General features: G+C 60.2%; 2 protein-coding genes across 5 annotated transcripts in view; both read left to right on the top strand.

Annotated features, from left to right (window-relative positions):
• TSPEAR (thrombospondin type laminin G domain and EAR repeats) overlaps positions 1-19,263 on the top strand; it is a 126,670-nt gene that overhangs the window by 91,807 nt on the left and 15,600 nt on the right. For 2 of the 4 annotated variants that reach the window (XM_021071520.2, XM_084992281.1), the window contains exons 3-8: positions 11,935-12,170; positions 13,922-14,012; positions 14,917-15,073; positions 15,927-16,058; positions 16,599-16,825; positions 18,335-18,521. In XM_021071520.2, coding sequence (XP_020927179.1) covers positions 11,935-12,170; positions 13,922-14,012; positions 14,917-15,073; positions 15,927-16,058; positions 16,599-16,825; positions 18,335-18,521 — 1,030 coding nt within the window. Of the gene's footprint in view, positions 1-11,934; positions 12,171-13,921; positions 14,013-14,916; positions 15,074-15,926; positions 16,059-16,598; positions 17,602-18,334; positions 18,522-19,263 lie in introns of those variants that run through there. The other 2 variants (XM_084992282.1, XM_084992284.1) reach the window with 2 other exon arrangements.
• Positions 3,030-10,008, top strand: LOC100622629 (uncharacterized). Its single transcript, XM_084987445.1, has 5 exons — positions 3,030-3,629; positions 4,595-4,729; positions 8,303-8,417; positions 8,770-8,842; positions 9,207-10,008. Exons 1-5 carry the CDS (start codon positions 3,030-3,032, stop codon positions 10,006-10,008), a joined length of 1,725 nt encoding a protein of 574 aa, XP_084843571.1.

The raw sequence follows: 19,263 nt of genomic DNA, 5'->3' as shown, positions 1-19,263 counted from the left end.
GAGCGGGCAGAGGGCAGGCTCCCGACAAACGGCGCTCATTCCCTGGGCTGAGCGCCACCTCGCCCTCCTTCGCAGTCCCCAGTCTCAGGAGGGGGGCTCCTGTGACACCCCCACCGTGCAGGGCAGGTCCCGGCTTTGGTGTCTGTCCCTTCATCCCGAGACATGGTTAAACCCCTGCTTGTTGGAAGAGCAGGGAGGGTGCTTTCCCATACCTGGGTTCCTGGTGGCGGCTTCCTGGTGGGTCTGCCCTGCCCGGGGCCACCCCTGCCCCAGTCGATGGTCACATCTCTCCAAGGGCTGGGAACAAAACAGTCTTCCCCAAGTGCAGGGGTCATGGTCAGCCCTCTGGTCCACTCTTCTCTTGTCTCACCCCCAGACGTGGAAGAAGTGGGACCCCACTTCCCAGGCCATCCCAGTGTCCCCGTGGGAAGTGTGGGCTTTGGCAGCCAGCTCTCCGGCACAGCCTCTCTGCCACGCTGCATGACTGCTGGCTGGTTTATCTGTTTAACTGGCACAATAGCCACCATCTTTTTTTTTGGGGGGGGGGAGCCACGCCCACGGCATGCGGAAGTTCCTGGACCAGGGATCGAACCCAAGCCACAGCAGTGACAGAGCCAGATCCTTAACTGCTAGGACACAGGGAAGTCCAATAGCTACCATCTTTGGGGATTTTAGTCTAGGAACCATTTCAAGAGGTTTTCTCATCTCATGAGACACGTTAGGAGACATACTTTGTAACTAACACTTTCCGCTGGATTCTGCCATGTTGATGACTTCCTGCTTTGCACGTCTTCTTGTTGCCGTTGTTTTTTGCTCTTCAGTCGATAATAACTTCTACTTTTTCCAATGTTTGGAAAGATACATTCTATTTCCGTTAATATACGAATGACTATCTGTTAACTTTACATGTACGCTGTTGGTATTAAAGCCAAGAGAGGAGCAGGACAGCATGAGAAATCTTTAACACAGAGGGATTTTGTTGTCTCAGTATCTACCCACTCTCACACCTTCCAGGCTTTTCAGTGTAAATCTCACTCAGGGCTGACCATGGCACAAGCCCTGTGTGTAACTGTAGCGATTGTAACGGCCGCGTTTAAAATGAAGAAAGAGGGAGTTCCCGTGGAGGCTCCGTGGAAACGAATCGGACTAGGATCCATGAGGACGCAGGCTCCATCCCTGGCCTCGCTCAGTGGGTTAAGGCTCCCGCGCTGCCGTGGGCTGCGGCGTAGGTCACAGATGCAGTTCGGATCTGGCGTGGCTGTGGCTGGGGTGTAGGCAGGCAGCTGCACCTCCGATTCAACCCCTGGACCGAGAACCTCCATATGCCACAGGTGCGGCCCTAAAAAGAAAAACAAAAAACAAAAAAGCTACCCATACATGTCGAGGGTGGGCTCTGATGACCTGATGCTCCTCCAGGCCAAGTACCCACACACCCTGTCCGCTCACCTCAGAGCGGTTTGGTTTGCGCTCAGTCTTTCTTGATTACATTCGGATGCTAACTGCCTTTCCTCTCGTTCAGCACCTGACCCATCACGCTGGTGTCAGAGAACCACCCGGTCCATTTATCTCATGTCCTCTCATCATCTTTGGGGATTTTCTCTCCTCCCTCTGTGATTCGGAGGAACTAGCTGTCTTTGTCCTTGAAACCACTGAGCTGATTTTCTGCGAATTTTGCTCTTTCCTGCCTCCATTATGAATTTTCAGTCCAGCTGCTCGGTGTTAAATTTCCCTGGACACGTGCTCTCTGAATCGGAATCTGACCTGGGGAGCGTCCTGGCTGAGAACTTCGACCCTGTGTTCAGACGGCTGGCTTCCCGTCCCGGTCCTGACACTTTGGGCTGTGTGACCTTGAGCACGTTGCTTAACCTCTCTGTGCCCAGGCTTTCTCTTCCGTTCGCAGTAACTTCCTCACCTGGCTGATGTGAAATTCAGTGAGTTAACAGCTGGGATGCGCTCCGATCCTGCCGGGTCTGGAACAGGTGCTCAGAAAGCGTTCCCTAACCTCCCCGCCGTCTCCTGGGCCGTCGTGACCATCACTGCCCCAGGGGCTGTCACCCTCTCCACCATAGTCAGCCCGCACTGACTTCCTGTCCCAGTGCACAGAGCCCACGAGCTCCCTCGGCTCCCCCGCCCCACAGGGACTCTGGGAGGAGACACTCTCCTCTCCTGAACCTAGACTCGGGGTATCACCTGCGAGAGGGGCATGTTCTGGCCAGAGGGGCAGCTGCTCAGCCATGGGGCATGGGGCGCACAGTGTGGGGACCAAGAAGGCACCTGGGTTTGGGGAAAACATTCACGCAAGCTGCAGGCCAGAGCAGAGTGTGGTCCTGGGTCCCTGAGTCTGGATCACAGCCCGCAACTCCCCCAGGCAGCTCTTTGCTGAGGTGTCATAACCGAGGGTCCAACCAGGCACCGCCCATCAACACGCCTCTCGGGCGGGCTGGGTGTCGTGGGGATGGGGCTGGCCGGGCCCCCTGCGGTGCCTCCCGCTGCCATGGCAGCATCGGCGGCGGTGGCCCCTGGACCACACACCGGCCCCTGCAGAAACTTGACCCCTGGACCCGGTTTGATGATCCACCCTCTGAACCCTGTGAATGTTCCGGGGTCACTTTACACTTGGATGAAAAATGTTTACACGTCAAGATAAGGGGAAAAGTACCCCAAACTGAGGACAGAAGGAACTGAATTCGTTACTTTGGAGAGCGTTCCCCTCCAAGCCTCCGCTCGGCGTGACCTTGCCTCAATATTTTTCCAAACGTTTCTGGAACCAAACAGAGGAGAGCTGGGAAACAACCTGCAACTCGGGATATTCACACTCACGAGTCCGAGTGAAAACTGTTGCCGCAAATACGCCACCACTAATGAGGGGCTCCTGCACCTGCTCTCAGCCCCAACAGGAAGGCCGGGCGTGGGCACTTCCTGCTGGGACAACACGGCGGATATAAAAGGCCTGGCATCACAGAGCACCTCACACACACTCACACACACTCACACACACTCACACCTCCTCCAGCCCCACCGCCCCCACCATGGCTGCCTCCACCCTGTCCGGCTGCTCCAGCAACCTGAGCTACGGCAGCCACGTCTGCCTGCCCAGTTCCTGTGACCCCTGCACCAGCTCCTCCTGGCAGTGGGACGACTGTCCAGAGAGCTGCTGTGAGCCCCCCTGCTGCGCCCCCAGCGGCTGCACCCCCGCGCCCCGCCTGGCCCTCGTCTGCACCCCAGCGAGCTGTGAGCCCAGCCCCTGCCTGTCAGGCTGCACCAGCTCCTGCACCTCCTCCCCCTGCCAGCCGGCCTGCTGTGTGCCCGTCTGCTGCAGGCCCGTGTGCTGCAGGCCTGTCTGCTGCACTCCTGTCTGTTGCACACCCGTGTGCTGCTCGCCCGTGTGCTGCGAGGCCTCCCCCTGCTCGGCCTCCTCGTGCTGCCAGCCCAGCCCCTGCCCCTGCCCCTCGTCCTGCTGCAGACCCTCGTCCTCCGTGTCCCTCCTCTGCCGGCCCGTGTGCCGCCCCGCCTGCTGCGTGCCCGTCTCCTCCTGCGGGGCCCCCGCCTCCTGCTGCCAGCCCAGCTGCTGCCGCCCGGCCTCCTCCGTGTCCCTGCTCTGCCGCCCCGCCTGCTGCGTGCCCGCCTCGGCCTGCGAGTCCTGCTGCTGACCGGGCCCGTCCCCCCAGGGCCAGTGGGCTCAGGTCCCCCCCGTGACCTGGTCCTCCCAGCCTCCCCTCAGTCCCGACCAGGGTTAGGTGGCTGTCCCCACTCAGGACAGGGTCCCCTCATGTCCCCACTATCCTGACCTGACCTCTGAGCCCTGCTCCCAGGGCTCCTGCCTCCCAGGAGGCGCCGCCACCCACCCCTGGGTCACCTCCCCTCCCTCCCCGTTCCTCTGCCCGGGTCCCTCGGCCTGGACTTCAACCTGCCAGCACCTTCTTGGGCACCTGGAGAAATAAACTCACTTTTCACCTGACCCGCTCCCTTCCACCTTCACTGGGGGGCAAACACGGGCTTGACCCGACGCCGGTCACCTCCAGCCATGGGTGTATCTTGCGGGGGGTTGCGAGAATCTCCGAGGCGGTGGCCTGACTGCTCTGGGCGGGTCACCGTGGGGCTCCTGCCCTCGGCAGGAAGGTCAGTGCCTGCTCAGCCCCGAGCCGGGCGCTTTCCAGGGGCTGGTCCCCTGTCATGTCTGGGGGTTCTCAGGCCCCCTGGACCGTTTCCACCCATCGTCCATCTGGTGAACTGGCCCTGAGTGTCCCTCCAGCAGCCAGCCCGGGGGCTCCCCACAGCACAGTCTCCATGGGGCCAGGGTCACCCCTGGGTCCCCCGGCGGGTCTGCACTTTTAGAAGGAACGTGGCAGAGGGAGGGAGAGCCGCTCCCACCAGGAGGGGTCGGAGGGCCCGGGCGACCTCCCACCTGGGCCGATCGGAGAGTCCCCAGGGTCCGGGCGCGGCGGGGTTGGATGCTGGACTTGAGAAGCACAGCGGGGCCCGCCTGGGAGGGCACACAAGCAGAGCGGGTCTCACACCGCCCAGCGCCCCCAGAGGGTGCTCCGGGCCCCAGGGTGGAAACCGGAGCGCTGCACTGTGCACCCCTCCGTTTCAGAGTGGGCCGGGAGGCGGGGGCGACACAGGCAGCGAGTGTTTGGGGTCCGAGAGCCAGAGAGCAGAGAAGGGCTCTGAGGAATTCCCCGGTCCACAGAGGCTCTCCCGCGAGTTGGGAAAGGATGAGGGGACACGTGTGAGAGGAGACGAGACGGGGAAAACCCGCGTAATTAGATGGGCTCACGCCCCAAGATGAAACGGGGCCCGCAGGAGCACCTGCCGCACCTGCCGGGTGGGAAGGCCCGCGATTCCCGGCGCAGGGGCCGGCTGCTCACGAGGACGCTGCTGCCTCAGAGGGGGGTCCAGTCTCTCGCACCTCAAAGCTGCTTCCAAGTAACCTGACTACGCTTCAGAACAAAACCTGTAATATTCCCCCTCCCTTGTCTTTTTGTCTTTTTAGCGCCGCTCCCGCGGCATATGGAGATTCCCAGGCTAGGGGTTGAATCGGAGCTGTAGCCACCAGCCTACGCCAGAGCCACAGCAACGCGGGATCCGAGCCGCGTCTGCAACCTACACCACAGCTCACGGCAACGCCGGATCCTTAACCCACTGAGCAAGGGCAGGGATCGAACCCGCAACCTCACGGTTCCTCGTCGGTTCCTCCTTGGGGAGCGCCAAGCCAGTAATGTTCTCATGGGAAGTACGCTTCCAATAGAAGGAAACAGGTTACATTTTTAAATGGCCTCTCTCACGTAATAGTGTGCGTTTAAGGTCTCTCCGTGTCTTTTCATGACTCCATCGTTCATTTCTCTTTCTTCTGGGTTTTAAATGGAGGTGAGATACTCATAGCGCAAAGTCGACCGCGTAACCCTTTCACGGGCGCCCTTGAGTGTTGTTAAGCTCACGCATGAGGTTGTGAAACCATCACCATCCGCCACTTGCTCAGGACTCTTTCTCCTGAAAAACGAAACTCTACCCCGTAACCAGTAACTTCACACCATCCTGCTCAGGCCCCCTGGAAACCGTCATTCTACTCCCTGTCTCTGAAGCACCTGCTGTGAGTGGACTCTCAGAATTTGTCTTTCTGTGCCTGGCGTACTGATCTTGCCACGTGTCCTCGTGCTCCTCCTTGCTCACGTCAGACTTACTTCCTTGTCAAGGCTGCAGAGCATCCCGTCGTGTGTACACACGGCACCTCGCCTGGCCCCTTGCCCATCAGGGACCCCCGGGGCTGCTTCCCCGTTTAAGCTGTTGGGAACAGGGCTGCTTGAAGGCGATGTTAAAATATCTCTTCGAGACCCTGCCTTCAATTCTTTTGAGCATAGACCCAGGAGAATTACTGAATCGCATGATAATTTTACGTTTAATTTTGGCGGGAACAGCCCTCCTGACTTCCACAGCAGCTGTACCGTTTCAGGTTCCCACCCACAGACAGGGTACAAGTGTTTCAGTTCCGCCGCGTTCTCACCAATACTGTGTCTGTTTTTTAATACATAGTATTTATCCTGGTGGATATAATATGGTATTCCACTGAAGTTTTGATTTGCATTTCTCTGATGATTAGTGATATTGGGCATCCTTTCATGTGCTTATTGGCCACTTGTATACCTTCTTTGGAAAAACATCTAGTCAAGTCCTTTACTCTTTTTAAAAAATTTTTTGGTCTCCTTTTGTCTTCTTAGGGCCGCACCCGTGGCGTATGGAGGTTCCCAGACTAGGGATCCAATTAGAGCTGTAACCGCTGACTTACGCCTCAGCCACAGCAACACAGGATCCGAGCTGCGCCTGCAACCCACACCACAGCTCACGGCAACACCGGATCCTTAACCCACTGAGCAAGGCCCGGGATCGAACCCACGAACTCATGCATCCTGGTTGGATTCATTAACCACCGAGCCACGACGGGAACGCCTCAAGTCCTTTACTCATTGTTGAATCAGATTTTTGTTGCTGTTGTTACTGAGTTTTCGGAGTTCCTTATTCATTCTGGATAAGTCGAGATGATTTTCAAATGTTTCCTCTCATTTCTTTGTGTTACTTTTTGCTCTGTTGATATTGTATTTTGGTGAAAAAATTAAATTTTTTATGAAGCCCAATTTGTGTATTTTTCTCAAGCTGTCTCTGCCATTGGTGTCATATCCAAGGAATGACTGCCAAAGCCAGGGTTGGGAAACTCCTGTGCTATTTTTCCTTCTAGGAGTTGTATAGTTATAGGTCTTCCATTGAGGCCATGGATCCACTTGGAATTCGTTTTTGTCTGCGGTGTCAGGCCTGGGTCCGGTTTTCCCAGGACCTCGTGCCAAAGACGGTCTCTCTCCGTTGAATGGACTTGGTGCCCTCGTCAAAAACGATTTGACTGAACGTGTGAGGGTGTGTTTCTGGATCCTGTCTCCTGTCCCCTTGATCCACAGGTCTGTCCTTCTGCCCCACCATCCTGCTTTGATTACCGTAGATTTGTGCTAAGTTTTGAAATCAGAAAGGGTGAGTCCTCCAGTTCTGTTCTTTTTCAGGATTTTATTTTTTCTTTCTTTCCTTTTCTTTTCTTTTTTTTGGCTATGTAGGGTCCTTTAAGATTCCACATGAATTTTAAGATGTTTTTATATTTCTGCAATAAAAGGTCACTGAGATTTTGGTAGCAATTGCACTGAATGCGTAGACTGCTTTGGTGAGCATGGACTTCGTAACAAGAGCAAGCCTTGCGAGCCGTAAATGTGAGATGTCTTTCCACCTGCTTGTGTCTCTTCTATCATTTCTTTCGACAATATTTTGTAGTTTTCACTGTACAAGTCTTTGACCCACGGGTGAAATTACTTACTACGTATTTTATTCTGTTTGACCATATTCTAAATGGAATCACTTCTGTAATTTCTTTGGGGGGTTACTCATCATTAGTGTGTAGAAATGCAGGGGATTTTTGTGTGTTGACTTTGTATCCCACTTCATTTGTTGTTCTCATTTATTAGTTGTAAAGTGTGTGTGTGTGTGTGTGTGTGTGTGTGTGCAAAAATTTCAGGACACTTGGTTGGCTGTCACTTCTGTGGACAGAGATAATTGACTTCTTTTGCAGTATCAATGGCTTTTATTTCTTTTTTTTGTCCGGCTGCTCTCCTCCCCCTACTAGTGTGTGGAAGAGCAGGGGCGGACATGGGCACCCTCGCCCAGCGCCTGCTGTAAGAAGAAAAGCTTTCCGTCTTTTGAGACGGACTGTCCTGCCTGCTGTGGGTTTTTCATATACGTGTATATTTTTACATGTGGAGGCAGTTTCTTTCTACTTTTGGTTTGCTGAGAGCTTTCATCCTACGAGGGAGCTGAATTTTGTCAAGTGCTTTTTCTGCCTCAGTTGAGAGGACTCGGAACTTCTGCCTCCATCTGTTAAGGTGACGTGTCACAGCGGCTGGTTTTCATACAAACCCTTCCATCCTTGCTTCCCAGCAAAAGACCCCTCGTGGCCGTGGGGTCCAGTCCTTTCAATGCGCTGCTGAGTTCAGTTCGTAGTATTTTGTGGAACACGTTTGAATCCCTGCTCCGAAGGGAGACGGGTCTGTGGTTTTCTCTCTCGGGGTATCTGTGTCTGGTTTTGGTGTCAGGGTAACTGACGTTGGCCGCCCAGAATGACTGATTAGGAAGTGCTCCCTCCCGCTCAGTTTTTCCTAAGCTTACAGAAAACCAACAACAAATGTTTAGAAATCCCTAACCTGACATCAGGCGTCGACGAAAACTCACAGCCAGCGCCACACTCACCTGTGAGGTGTGAGTGGCACCTTTTCAGAACGGCGACATCGCCAGAGGCGCTTGTACCCTCCGGACGCCCAGGGCTCCAGGGAGGCCTTTTCCCTCAGGCTTCGAGGGTTCGCTGCCACTGTCTGCAGGCATCTCCACCGGCTGTGCCGCCCGCACAGGATACGCATCCTTCTGGAAGCTTTGGGGATGTTTCTTCACATCTGGTGTCAGATTTTTCACCAACTAGACATGCACCCCTTCCCACTCACCTTGTCCCGGATTTGGTCAAAACCCAAATCAGAAGAACCCAGTGTTTGCTCTTCTGCTCCGGAAAACGTGCCCTTTCTCCCGCTTGCTGTGCCCGCCGGCATCTCTACCGACTGAACGTGGCGGCCTCGTCTGCATCCCCGTTTCTCTCTGTCCCGCGTCTCTCCCACCGTCTGTGCTGCACCTGAGATGCTCTTTGTCTGTCTCCTCATCACTATTTCTCCCCTTGCTGACCTGTCCACTGTGCAGCCCTTCTGTGTGACAAGACGTCCTACAGCGCGGGCAGCACTGTCCCAACTTTCAGCTCCGTGCTGCCCAGATGGTGAGAGTCTGGGATTCACCCGCCTCACCTGCAGCCAGAGAAGCCTGGGGAGGGGAGCAGCCGGGCAGGCAGGGCCAGGGCTGCGGGAGTCTAAATGAATCCTGTGTTTGCTTAGAAAAGCACACACAGGTGACGGGGTGACCGCGTGCTCAGCATGACCAGCATTTTACAGGCAGCAAACGCTTCTGTAAATAAACAGGAAGGAACAGGTGCTCCCAGGCCTCACTCAAAACACCAACAAGGAAAGGGAAGCCTCCTGCTGGACCAACACGCAACGGCAGGGGTATAAAAGGCCCACATCTCTGAGCACCTCACACACACACTCACACACTCACAAACACTCACACACACTCACCTCCTCCAGCCCCACCGCCCCCACCATGGCCGCCTCCACCCTGTCCGGCTGCTCCAGCAACCTGAGCTACGGCAGCCACGTCTGCCTGCCCGGTCCCTGTCACCCCTGCACCGGCTCCTCCTGGCAGTGGGATGACTGTCCAGAGAGCTGCTGCGAGCCCCCCTGCTGCGCCCCCAGCAGCTGCACCCCCGCGCCCCGCCTGGCCCTCGTCTGCACCCCAGCGAGCTGTGAGCCCAGCCCCTGCCTGTCAGGCTGCTCCAGCTCCTGCACCTCCTCCCCCTGCCAGCCGGCCTGCTGTGTGCCCGTCTGCTGCAGGCCTGTCTGCTGCAGGCCCGTCTGCTGCACTCCTGTCTGTTGCACACCCGTGTGCTGCACACCTGTGTGCTGTGAGGCCTCCCCCTGCTCAGACTCCTGCTGCCAGCAGTCGAGCTGCCAGTCGTCCTGCTGCACCTCCTCCCCCTGCCAGCAGGCCTGCTGTGTGCCTGTCTGCTGCAGGCCTGTCTGTTGCACGCCCGTCTGCTGCAGGCCCGTCTGTTGCACACCCGTGTGCTGCGAGGCCTCCCCCTGCTCGGCCTCCTCGTGCTGCCAGCCCTGCCCCTGCCCCTGCCCCTCGTCCTGCTGCAGACCCTCGTCCTCCGTGTCCCTCCTCTGCCGGCCCGTGTGCCGCCCCGCCTGCTGCGTGCCCGTCTCCTCCTGCGGGGCCCCCGCCTCCTGCTGCCAGCCCAGCTGCTGCCGCCCAGCCTCCTGCGTGTCCCTGCTCTGCCGCCCCGCGTGCTGCGTGCCCGCCTCGGCCTGCGAGTCCTGCTGCTGACCGGGCCCGTCCCCCCAGGGCCAGCGGGCTCAGGTCCCCCCCGTGACCTGGTCCTCCCAGCCTCCCCTCAGTCCTGACCGGGGTTAGGTGGCTGTCCCCACTCAGGACAGGGTCCCCTCATGTCCCCACTATCCTGACCTGACCTCTGAGCCCTGCTCCCGGGGCTCCTGCCTCCCAGGAGGAGCCTCCACCCGCCCCTGGGTCACCTCCCCTCCCTCCCCGTTCCTCTGCCCGGGTCCCTCGGCCTGGACTTCCAACCTGCCAGCACCTCCTCGGGCACCTGGAGAAATAAACTCACTTTTCACCTGACCCGCTTCCTTCCACCTTCACTGGGGGCAAACACGGGCTTGACCTGACGTCGGTCACCTCCAGCCATGGGTGTGTCTGGGGGCAGGGTGCGAGAATCTCCGAGGCGGTGGCCTGACTGCTCTGGGCGGGTCAGCAGGTGGAAGGTCAGAGGCCGCTCAGACCCCCTGGTGCTGGGACCGGAACACAGGGAAGCGGAGACGCCTGTTCTGCCCAGCTGTGACGTCAGCGTCCTCCCAGCCACCTGCCTGGCCGTCACCCCCTCCCCAACCTGGGAGCCTTCTGTCCTTGGGTGTCGTTTCTGGTCTCTGCCCAGCCACACGCCCTTCCAGGCTCCCTCCCATGGGAAGTAGGTGAAAGTGCCGTGCGTGTCCCCTTAGCACCCGAGTGGCCCGTGGTCCTGTGGCCCAAGCTGTGCCAAGCGGCTTTTGCTAAATTAGAAGTTGCTAATATGAAGACCAGGGAGGTTTCCGATGCCGTCAGCGTCAGAGCTGCGTGGCATTTCACTCATTGTTTACGGGGCAAAGACGCGCTAAGAAGCGAAATCTGTATTTTACGCATCTGCTTTAGCGTTAAGGCTTAATCGCCTTCGACTCTACCTTTGTCTGTGGTAGGCTAGACATTAAGAGACTCTAAGTGGCACTTAACATGGTCCCCAGTGTCTCCACGTGGTCTGAGCGGGAGGTCACGTGCAACTGGCAGTGAGGTGTGTGGCAATGGCCCTCGCCATGGGGGTGGGCGCAGGTTTTAAAACTGGTAAAATTCGCATGCCATGCAGTTTCCCCTTTTAACCTTTTTAAGTGCACAGGTCTGTGGCATCAGGACAGGCCCCCGTCCGTCGCCAGGACTTTTTCCATCTTTCCAAACTGAAACTCTGCAACCTTAAAGGACAACTCCCCATCACACCCCCTCCCCCCCAGCCCCTGGCGCCCACCGTCCTGCCTTCTGTCTCTGAATCTGACTCCTCCAGGGACCTGGAATCAGCGGATCGTACACTCTTTGCCCTTTTGTGACGGACTCGTGTCACCAGCATAACGTCCTCGGGTCCCTCCCAGTGGTGTGGGAGCCTCCTCTGAAAGGCTGGACAGACCCCAGCTGACCGTCCATTTCTCTGCTGATGGACTCTGGCCGCCTTGACGTCTTAGTGACTGAGAGCAAGGCGGGTGGGAACACGGGCGTCTCAACGCCTCTTCAGGACGCAGCTGCCAGTCCTTTGGGGCGCACCCCCAGAAGTGGGTTGCGGGGGCAGGTGGTGACTCCCTCTCAACTTCCTGAGGAATCGCCGCGCCGTTTTCTCCACCAGCTGCCCCATTTTATGTTCCCACCACAGTGCCCAAGGGCCCTGCTTTTCCACCGCCTCCGCCACCACTGGCTATTTGGTTTTGTTGGTGGTAGCTGTCCTGGGGTGTGAGTGGTGCCTTTTGCTTTATCAAAGGCCTTGGTTACTGCCTCAGGCGATGCCGCCGGGAGCCCAGTCTTTTACCCCCGCCTGCCCCGCCGCCGCCCCCTCACCTGCCCCCTCACCTGTCCTTCCACCGCCCCCCCTCCATCCTAGCGCCCTGCCTCCCCCCCAGTCCTCACTCCCCCCTCACCGGCCCCTCCCCCGCCCCTCTCCTGCAGAAGAACGAGTACCTGTTCACGGTGGTGGCCGAGCAGGACGCGCTGCTGCTGGGTCTGCGCTACTCCGCGGCGCAGCTGCACCTGCTCTTCCTCAGCCAGGACGCGGCGGGCACCTGGCAGACCCGCGTGTCCTTCCGCAGCCCGGCTCTGACTGACGGCCAGTGGCACACGCTGGTCCTGGCTGTGTCCGAAGGCGCCTTCTCCCTCACCACGGACTGCGGCCCTCCCGTGGACATGTAGGTACCCAGGTCCTGGAGAGGAAAAGGTGGCTCAGCGCCGAGTGCGGGTCTGCAAGCCCAGCCGAGTGGTTGCCCCGGGACGGCAGGGCGCACGTGGGCCCAGGCCTGGGGGTGGCCACAGCCGCGCTCCGTGGGGTCAGGCTGGTGGAGGCGTTAGCGGAGGTGAAACCACCCCGCCCCCAGGCAGTGGGTGGGGGCCCAGGAGCAGGGGCGGAGCCTAGCCTGGCAGTGCCCAGCTAGCTCCATGGTTGGGTTAGGCTTGACCCAGCTGAAGGCACCCTGCCGAGGTGGTACCCACACCCAGAAAAGGCCCGGAGGAAGGCGGCCAGAGCCGGGAAGGAGCTCGGGCCAACGGAGGCCCGGGTCTGGCTTTGTGACTTTCACCGGCCACCTAACCTCTCTCATTGGGTTCCCTTTCCTGGGAGGAGGGCGTGAATACTCACCAACACTCCACAGACCAGCAGAATAACCACGAGCAGTTCTGACAACCCCGGGCCCACGGGGGCCACTCCCATCTCTTACTCAGGCCGGGCTCCTGAGTAGGTGGGACCAGGACTGGTGACTCCCCACAGCCCTGCGTGATGACCCCGCCGGCCTAGCTTCCGCCCTGGCTGGGCCGGCCGCTCGTTTCCTCATGGATGGTCCAGTGTAATTCATCTGTGTCGTGGCAGGCGTTACTTTCAAAGGCAGAATCTTAGTCTGCTTTGTTACTGTGAGATGTTCTATAACTTAAAAAAAGTCTCCTTCACACTCATTTATACCCTTTATTTAAGCGCAGCTTTTTCACAACCCCTCCCCCCACACCCCCACATATGTGGGGGCCTTTACGGGGCAGTGAGAGCCTGCAGTGGGGCAGCTGTGCTGGGGGAGGGCGTGCAGGAGGACAGGCCTGGGTCAGGTGGAGCCGATGGCATCCTAGGAGGAACCTAGGCCCTTGGGTCGGGCTTTACACCGGAACTCAGAGAGCCTGAGAGCTGTGCCCGGAGCACAGGACGTCTGGGACAGCGGTCACGGCCAGCCGCAGCCGGACGGCAAAGCCGGGATGGAGCAGGGGCTTTGACGAGCAAATGTGGCATCGTGTCCCGGGAGGCGCCAGGCAGGAGCAGAAGCTCACATCCGGCTCCTCCCCCCCAGAGGCTCCAGCAGCGCCCCCACCCCGAGTTCAGCCTCCACTTGCCCCTCCAGACCCAACTCTGACCCCACCTTCCAGCACCTCTGAGGCCACCAACAAGGTGACTCTCCTCGAGCCCCGGGCTCAGAGGAGGGGGACAGGCCCCCACGAGACGGGTGGGGCTGCTGAACCCCCCCACAGCACATGCTTGTGCCGAAGACCTTGTCCCGGGGCGAAGAGCACCCCCCCAAATTCTCATCCACCAGAACCCGAGAATGGGACCTGTGCGGGAGCAGCACCTCTGCAGGTATAATCGAGTTAAGTTGAGGTCACTCCGGTGCGGGGTGGCCCTGACTCAGTGATTGGTGACTTTATAAGAGGAGAGGCCCGAGGATGCGGCCACAAGCCAGGAAACCTTGGCAGCTGGAAGAGGGGGCAGGACCCCCCCCCCGCCCCGCCCCAGAGCCGCAGTAGGGCCCAGGGCCAGAACCCCGGCCTCAAACGTCTGGTCTCTAGCACACCCTTCTGTGGTTTAGGCCGCCCAGCCTGGGTGCTCACTGCGGCCGCCCCGGGACTGGCGTACCCTCCCCCGGGGCTGTTCTCCCACGGCCCTCAAACTGCCTTCCCCTGTTTTCAGAACGGCTGACATGCCCTTCCCGGCCACCCTGTCGGTGCGAGGAGCCCGGTTCTTCATCGGCAGCCGGAGGAGGACCAAAGGCCTGTTCACGGTACGTTTGCAGGGGCTGTGGCCTGGCCCCCCCTACACTGGTGTGCAGGGGGCTGTCACCGCTGGTCCGGCAGCCTGAAGCTCTAGTTCAACACCGTGTATGTGGCAGACGGGAACAGGGAGCCTACAGGCTTGGTGGAACCCCATGCATGCCGGGCACTCTCCCACCACAGGGCCTTTGCACCTGCCGTGCCCTCCTCCCGGAACACTCATCCCCACTGCTGCCGTGGCTCACTCCCTATGACCCTGGGGCCCTGCGCTGTGTCCTCGTGCTGCGGAGGCCTCCCCACCAGTCTGAGAAGAGGGCCCCCCACCCAGCGCTCCCAGCCTTTCCTCTGATTGTCTTTTCTCTGTAGCCCTGACCCCTCGCAGACCAGCTGTGTGTCTGCTCATTGCTGTCTCTCCCTTAGAGGGTTAATGGGGGGCTCTGCTCTGCGAGGTAAGGGCTTTTGCTTCCTGCTGTGTCCTGTGTCAAGAAGCAGGCCTGATGCATAGCAGGTGCTCTGAATGTTTAATGATGGCCTGCCTGGATGGATGGAGGCCTGGATGGATGGACAGACGGATAAATAAATGGGCATGTGGGTGCGTGGATGGATGGCTGGATGGACAGATGGGTGGACGGACAGGTGAGTGGATGGACGTATGGATGGATGAGCAGTGTACCCAGCCACTCTAGGTCAGTCCACAGGACAAGCCCCTTGTGAGGTTAGATTCCTTTGAATGGGGTACAGTTCTCCACCGTTGTCCCCAAGCCCCCGTACCCGACATGCAGACTCCTCTCCCTGCTTCAGAGCAGGTTCGACGCCCCAGCCCCATTCCCAGGGCTCCTTGGGGTCTGGGCGGGGAGCCCAGTGATCCGGGACCTGTCTGGCAACGCAGGTCTGAACGCGCTCTCCCCTCTGCAGGGCCTGGTGAGGCAGCTGGTTCTGCTGCCCGGCTCAGATGCCACCCCAAGGCTGTGCCCCTGCAGGAACGCCGAGCTCGCCGCGCTGTCCATCCCCCCCGTCCTCCAGGGACTCCCGGGGAAGCCAGAAGAGAACGAGGTGCTAAAATACCCCTACGGTCAGTAGGCCGGAGGCACCCCCCTGCCTGACCCCGAGAGCCTTGTCACTTCCCAACCTCCCAGGTGCAAAGCCAGGAGGGGAGGGCGTTTGTCACACCCACGAAGGGGAAGGGTACACTGGGGCCTGATGCAGCTGCCCCCCACCCCTGAAGGCAGAGGAGGAGGGCTCCGTGGTGGCCATTTAACCCCACCCCCACTGGTGCCCTTGGTGTCCCACTGAGACCAGGACGGAGCCCCCCCCCCCCCGCCCGCCCCGCCCCGGCTGCCTGCTTCGCCCTGGAGCAGCCTTTGTGGCCCCTCCCGCTCCCGCTCCAACAGACATCAAACCTCAGCAGCCCCGGCAGGGCCCGCCCTTCGCAAGGTTCATTTCTATTTTCTTTCTTTTCATTTTATTTTTTATTTTTAGCGCCACACCCGTGGCACAGGGAAGTTCCCAGGCTAGGGGTTGAATCGGGCTGCAGCTGCCAGCCTGCACCACAGCCACGGCCATGCCGGATCCTTGACCCACTGAGCCAGGCCGGGGAGGGAACCCGTGTCGTCCTGGACACTAGTTGGGTTTGTTACTGCTGAGCCACCACGGGAACTCCGTTTCTATTTTCTGAGGCCCCCTGGTGGGCACCCCCTTGCTGTCTTTCGGTGGTGTTGGCTCCTCTGCAGTGTGAAGTCACGATGGTTTAAGCCAGCCCCTGCCGTGGAGAACGGAAACCCACTCCCTCTGCAGCGCCCCCACCGGGAGGCGGGGGCAGGACTCTCTGAGCCTCGTGGTGGTTGCTCACGGGTCAGGGCAGCACATCCCCGACCCCGCCTTCCTCCGGGGAGCACCCCCCCACCTCTCTTTCCCGTCTCCCCCAGAAACCGACATGAAGGTGACGCTGGGATCCCGGCCTCCGTGTACCAAGGCGGAGGACGCCCAGTTCTGGTTTGACGCCAGCCGCAAGGGGCTGTACCTGTGTGTGGGCAGCGAGTGGGTCTCCGTGTTAGCAGGTGAGGCGGGGGGCTCTGCGGACCTAGGGTCTTCCGAGCCCTGGAACTTAGGGGGCAGGAAATGCCCCCCGTGCAGAGCAGCTGGGAAGTGTGAGCCACCTGGGCACGACACGTGGGCGGGCAGGGGTTCATGTCATCTCCCCGTGGGGGCCAGCCTCCCTCTGGGGCCCCCCTGCTCTCCTCGCCCTCTCTGGCCCCTCGGAGTGGCGATTGGACGCCACGGGGCCCGGTGCCTGAGCACGGTGGTGATGTTGGCAGCGCGGGGGGGGGGGGCAAGAGGCTCCGGATGGGGGGTCCTCGGGAAACGGGAAGGGGCCCCGGGGGGGCCTCCACGAGCTGTGACTCTGCCATTAGCATTCGGGCACAACCCTTTGTAGAAGCCACACGCCCTGGCGCGTCCGTTCCACCTGACCCGCATCCCCGGGGCTCCGCAGACCCTGAGCCCCCGCAGGGCTGAGAGGCCCCGGTGACGAGTCGCGCTGCGTCGGGACTTGCGTCCTGGGAAGTGCTGACCGGGCCTCCGTGTCTCTGTCGCAAAAGCCAGAGAAAGACTGGACTACGTGGAGGAGCACCAGCGCCTGTCCACAAACGCGGAGACGCTGGGCATCGAGGTCTTCGCCATCCCCGAGGCCGGGCTCTTCGTCGCCACCGCCAACCGCAGGGCCACGTCCGCCATCTACAAGTGGACGGACGGCAAGTTCGCCTCCTACCAGGACGTCCCCACGCACCAGGCCCAGTCCTGGAGGCACTTCACCATCGGGAAGAGGGCAAGTCTGCTTCTGGAGACTCCCTTGGTCTGTTCCATTTGGGGAAACCCGCAGGGCCCAAAGGTCGGGGCTCCCATGTGAATTTTGCAGGGAAACGTATTTCTCGGGTTGAGGGCCCGCAGCGGCTTCCAAGTCACGCACAGCCGCGTCTCTAAGTCCAGAACGTGTCTGAGCAAGTCTGCTCGGCTTCCTACAAAATAGAAGACAGACTATTCCTGAGAAGCTCCCCAGCTCCACGCAGCCCCGGCACCGACTCCGGAACACCCTTGAGATAACTGGACCCAAACCGGCGGGCAAAGCAGAGATCACGCGAGACTGGAAATAGGCCCCGCCCCCGCCTTCCTTCCCGTGCCCCACAAACCCTGGGGACACGGGGTGTCCCAAGGGAGGCGGACAGGCACGGATGGCGAGGCCAGGTCTTGGGTGGGAGGGCCTCGCGGCAGCCCCCCCACCCCACACCAGGGCTGCACTGAGCCGCGGCCCCTCGCCAGCTCCTTCTAACCCTCGACCCCAAGCGGCAGTGTCTCGGGGCCACCTCCCCGTGAGTGTCCCCAAGTGGCTCCCTCACCCACATGTGTGCAGGGCACAGCTCTGCCCTCCCCTGGGCCCCCCCACCGGGGACCAGACAGTCAGCAGGGCAGACAAACCTCTGCTCTCTGCCCCAGCCCCCCACAGTTCTGTGCTCAGAGTCCAGCCGGGAGGCGGGTGACAAGCTCTCTGGTTTTTTGGTTGATGACATTGAAAGGTTTTTTTTCATTATAAAAAATAATGTTACATTGAAGAAAAGTTGGGAAATTTAGAAAGCAAGGTAGGAAATCTTCTGTCCCATCACTGAAAAGGGCGCAGAGTGTACCTGGGGCAGCTTCAGCCACAGTGCGCGTGACCCACGCCCCGAGCTTCCAGGTCCTGTGACAGTCGCGGCGCCCAGGCATCTGGCCCTCGGGTCACGGCACGCGGGGGGCGTCTCCACGTCGTCCTCAGCTGCGTGACAGGCACACACTGCCTGAGGGACAGCAAGGCTTTGAGGTTTATCCTCCTCAGGAATTTCTGCCGTGGCTCAGCCGTCTAAGAACCCAGCTGGTATCCATGAGGTTGCAGGTTCCATCCCTGGCCTTACTCCGTGGGTTAAGGATCCAGTGTTGCCATGAGCTGTGGTGTAGGTCACAGATGCGGCTCCAATTCGACCCCTAGCCTGGGAACTTCCCTGTGCTGCAGGTTCAGCCCTAAAAAGCACAAAAAGAAAAAGAAAAGATTCTCCCTCCTCCTCCTCCTCCTCCAGGTGATGAGACGGGTGTGGTGCATGAGGCTTTCTCTGGGGTGGGAGCTGGCACGAGAGCCGGTGGCTGGTAGACGCAGCTGTGCCCGGTCTTCAGTGTAGCCGGGCTTTAAGTTGATTTCAGTGAAGGGCGGCTCGAGGCTGTCCGTCTCGGGCTCTGCCTCCGTGCTGCGGCCTCACGCGCCACAGCCACGCGCGGGTCACAAGAACGAGCGTCCTGGTCCTCTCCGCAGATCTTCCTGGCCGTGGCTAACTTCGAACCGAATGAAAAGGGCCAGGAGTTCTCCGTCATTTACAAGTGGAGCCAGAGGCGGCTGAGGTTCACGCCGTACCAGCGGGTGCCCACCCACAGCGCCCGGGACTGGGAGGCCTTCGAGGTGTCCGGGGAGCACTTCCTGGCCGTGGCCAACCACCGGGAAGGTAGGGGCTGTGGCCTTGGCTCCAGGGGGCCGCCTGGCCTGCAGGGTTCATTGTATCTCATTAAAAGGGTAATAAACCCCGCCCGGCCGTGTCCTTGGGCTCGGCCACCTGACAGCAGCGTCTGAGGGTGGACACTTGAGCAGCGCTCACCTGTCCAGGTGAGGGGGGGTCCCTGCCATCATCCATTCTGGGCACAAACTCTGCGACGCAGTGGGTGTGCTGGGGCACAGGCCTGGGAGGGGCTGGCAAATCTGGTTTCCGGGCCAGGTGGCTGCCCCATGTGACCGTGGCGAGCCCCTCCCTGCTCTGTGACGCGAGGGGGACAGAGCCTCGGGGCACAGCCGGTTCTGCGGGGCACAGCCGGTTCTGCAGGGCACCTCTGGCCTGGGAAGGAGACCCCACCACCCCTTGTGGGCGGAGGGGACCCCGGGAGCGCACCACCCAGTCCCCCCACGACAGTGAGTGTTCTGGGAGAGGCTGGCCCGCGGGGTGGGGGGGCTCCAAAGATCACCACGTGGGAGGGGGCTCCCGGCCTGTGTGGCCTGGCCCGTGGGGGAGGGAGATCGAAGGGGCCGCGGGCAGTGCGAGGGGTGAGGCTGGGAGGGGCGGGGCCCCCCTCCAGCAGCTGGAGGCCGCAGGGGCTCTGGAGCCGTCCAAGGTCGGGGGCGCCGAGGGTTCTCACTGGGCGCAGGGGCGGGAAGGGCAGGGTGGGGACCGGGGAGGTGCCCGGCGCAGGGCCCGG

This window comes from Sus scrofa, chromosome 13, assembly GCF_054392235.1.
Source record: "Sus scrofa isolate SSC_HxYL_T2T_F1_AM1 chromosome 13, Sscrofa_HxYL_maternal_Yorkshire_Landrace_v2.0, whole genome shotgun sequence".
NCBI classification, from domain to species: domain Eukaryota; kingdom Metazoa; phylum Chordata; class Mammalia; order Artiodactyla; family Suidae; genus Sus; species Sus scrofa.
This window is presented reverse-complemented; position numbering and strand designations above follow the sequence as displayed.

Bases quoted from the DNA above. Each gene is read 5' to 3' on its own strand.
- LOC100622629 (XM_084987445.1), top strand. From the start codon at position 3,030: ATGGCTGCCTCCACCCTGTCCGGCTGCTCCAGCAACCTGAGCTACGGC. The intron at 4,730-8,302 runs GTGAGAGGAGAC...GCACCTTTTCAG, and splicing joins GAAAGGATGAGGGGACACGT to AACGGCGACATCGCCAGAGG. The intron at 8,418-8,769 runs GTGCCGCCCGCA...TCCACTGTGCAG, and splicing joins TGCAGGCATCTCCACCGGCT to CCCTTCTGTGTGACAAGACG.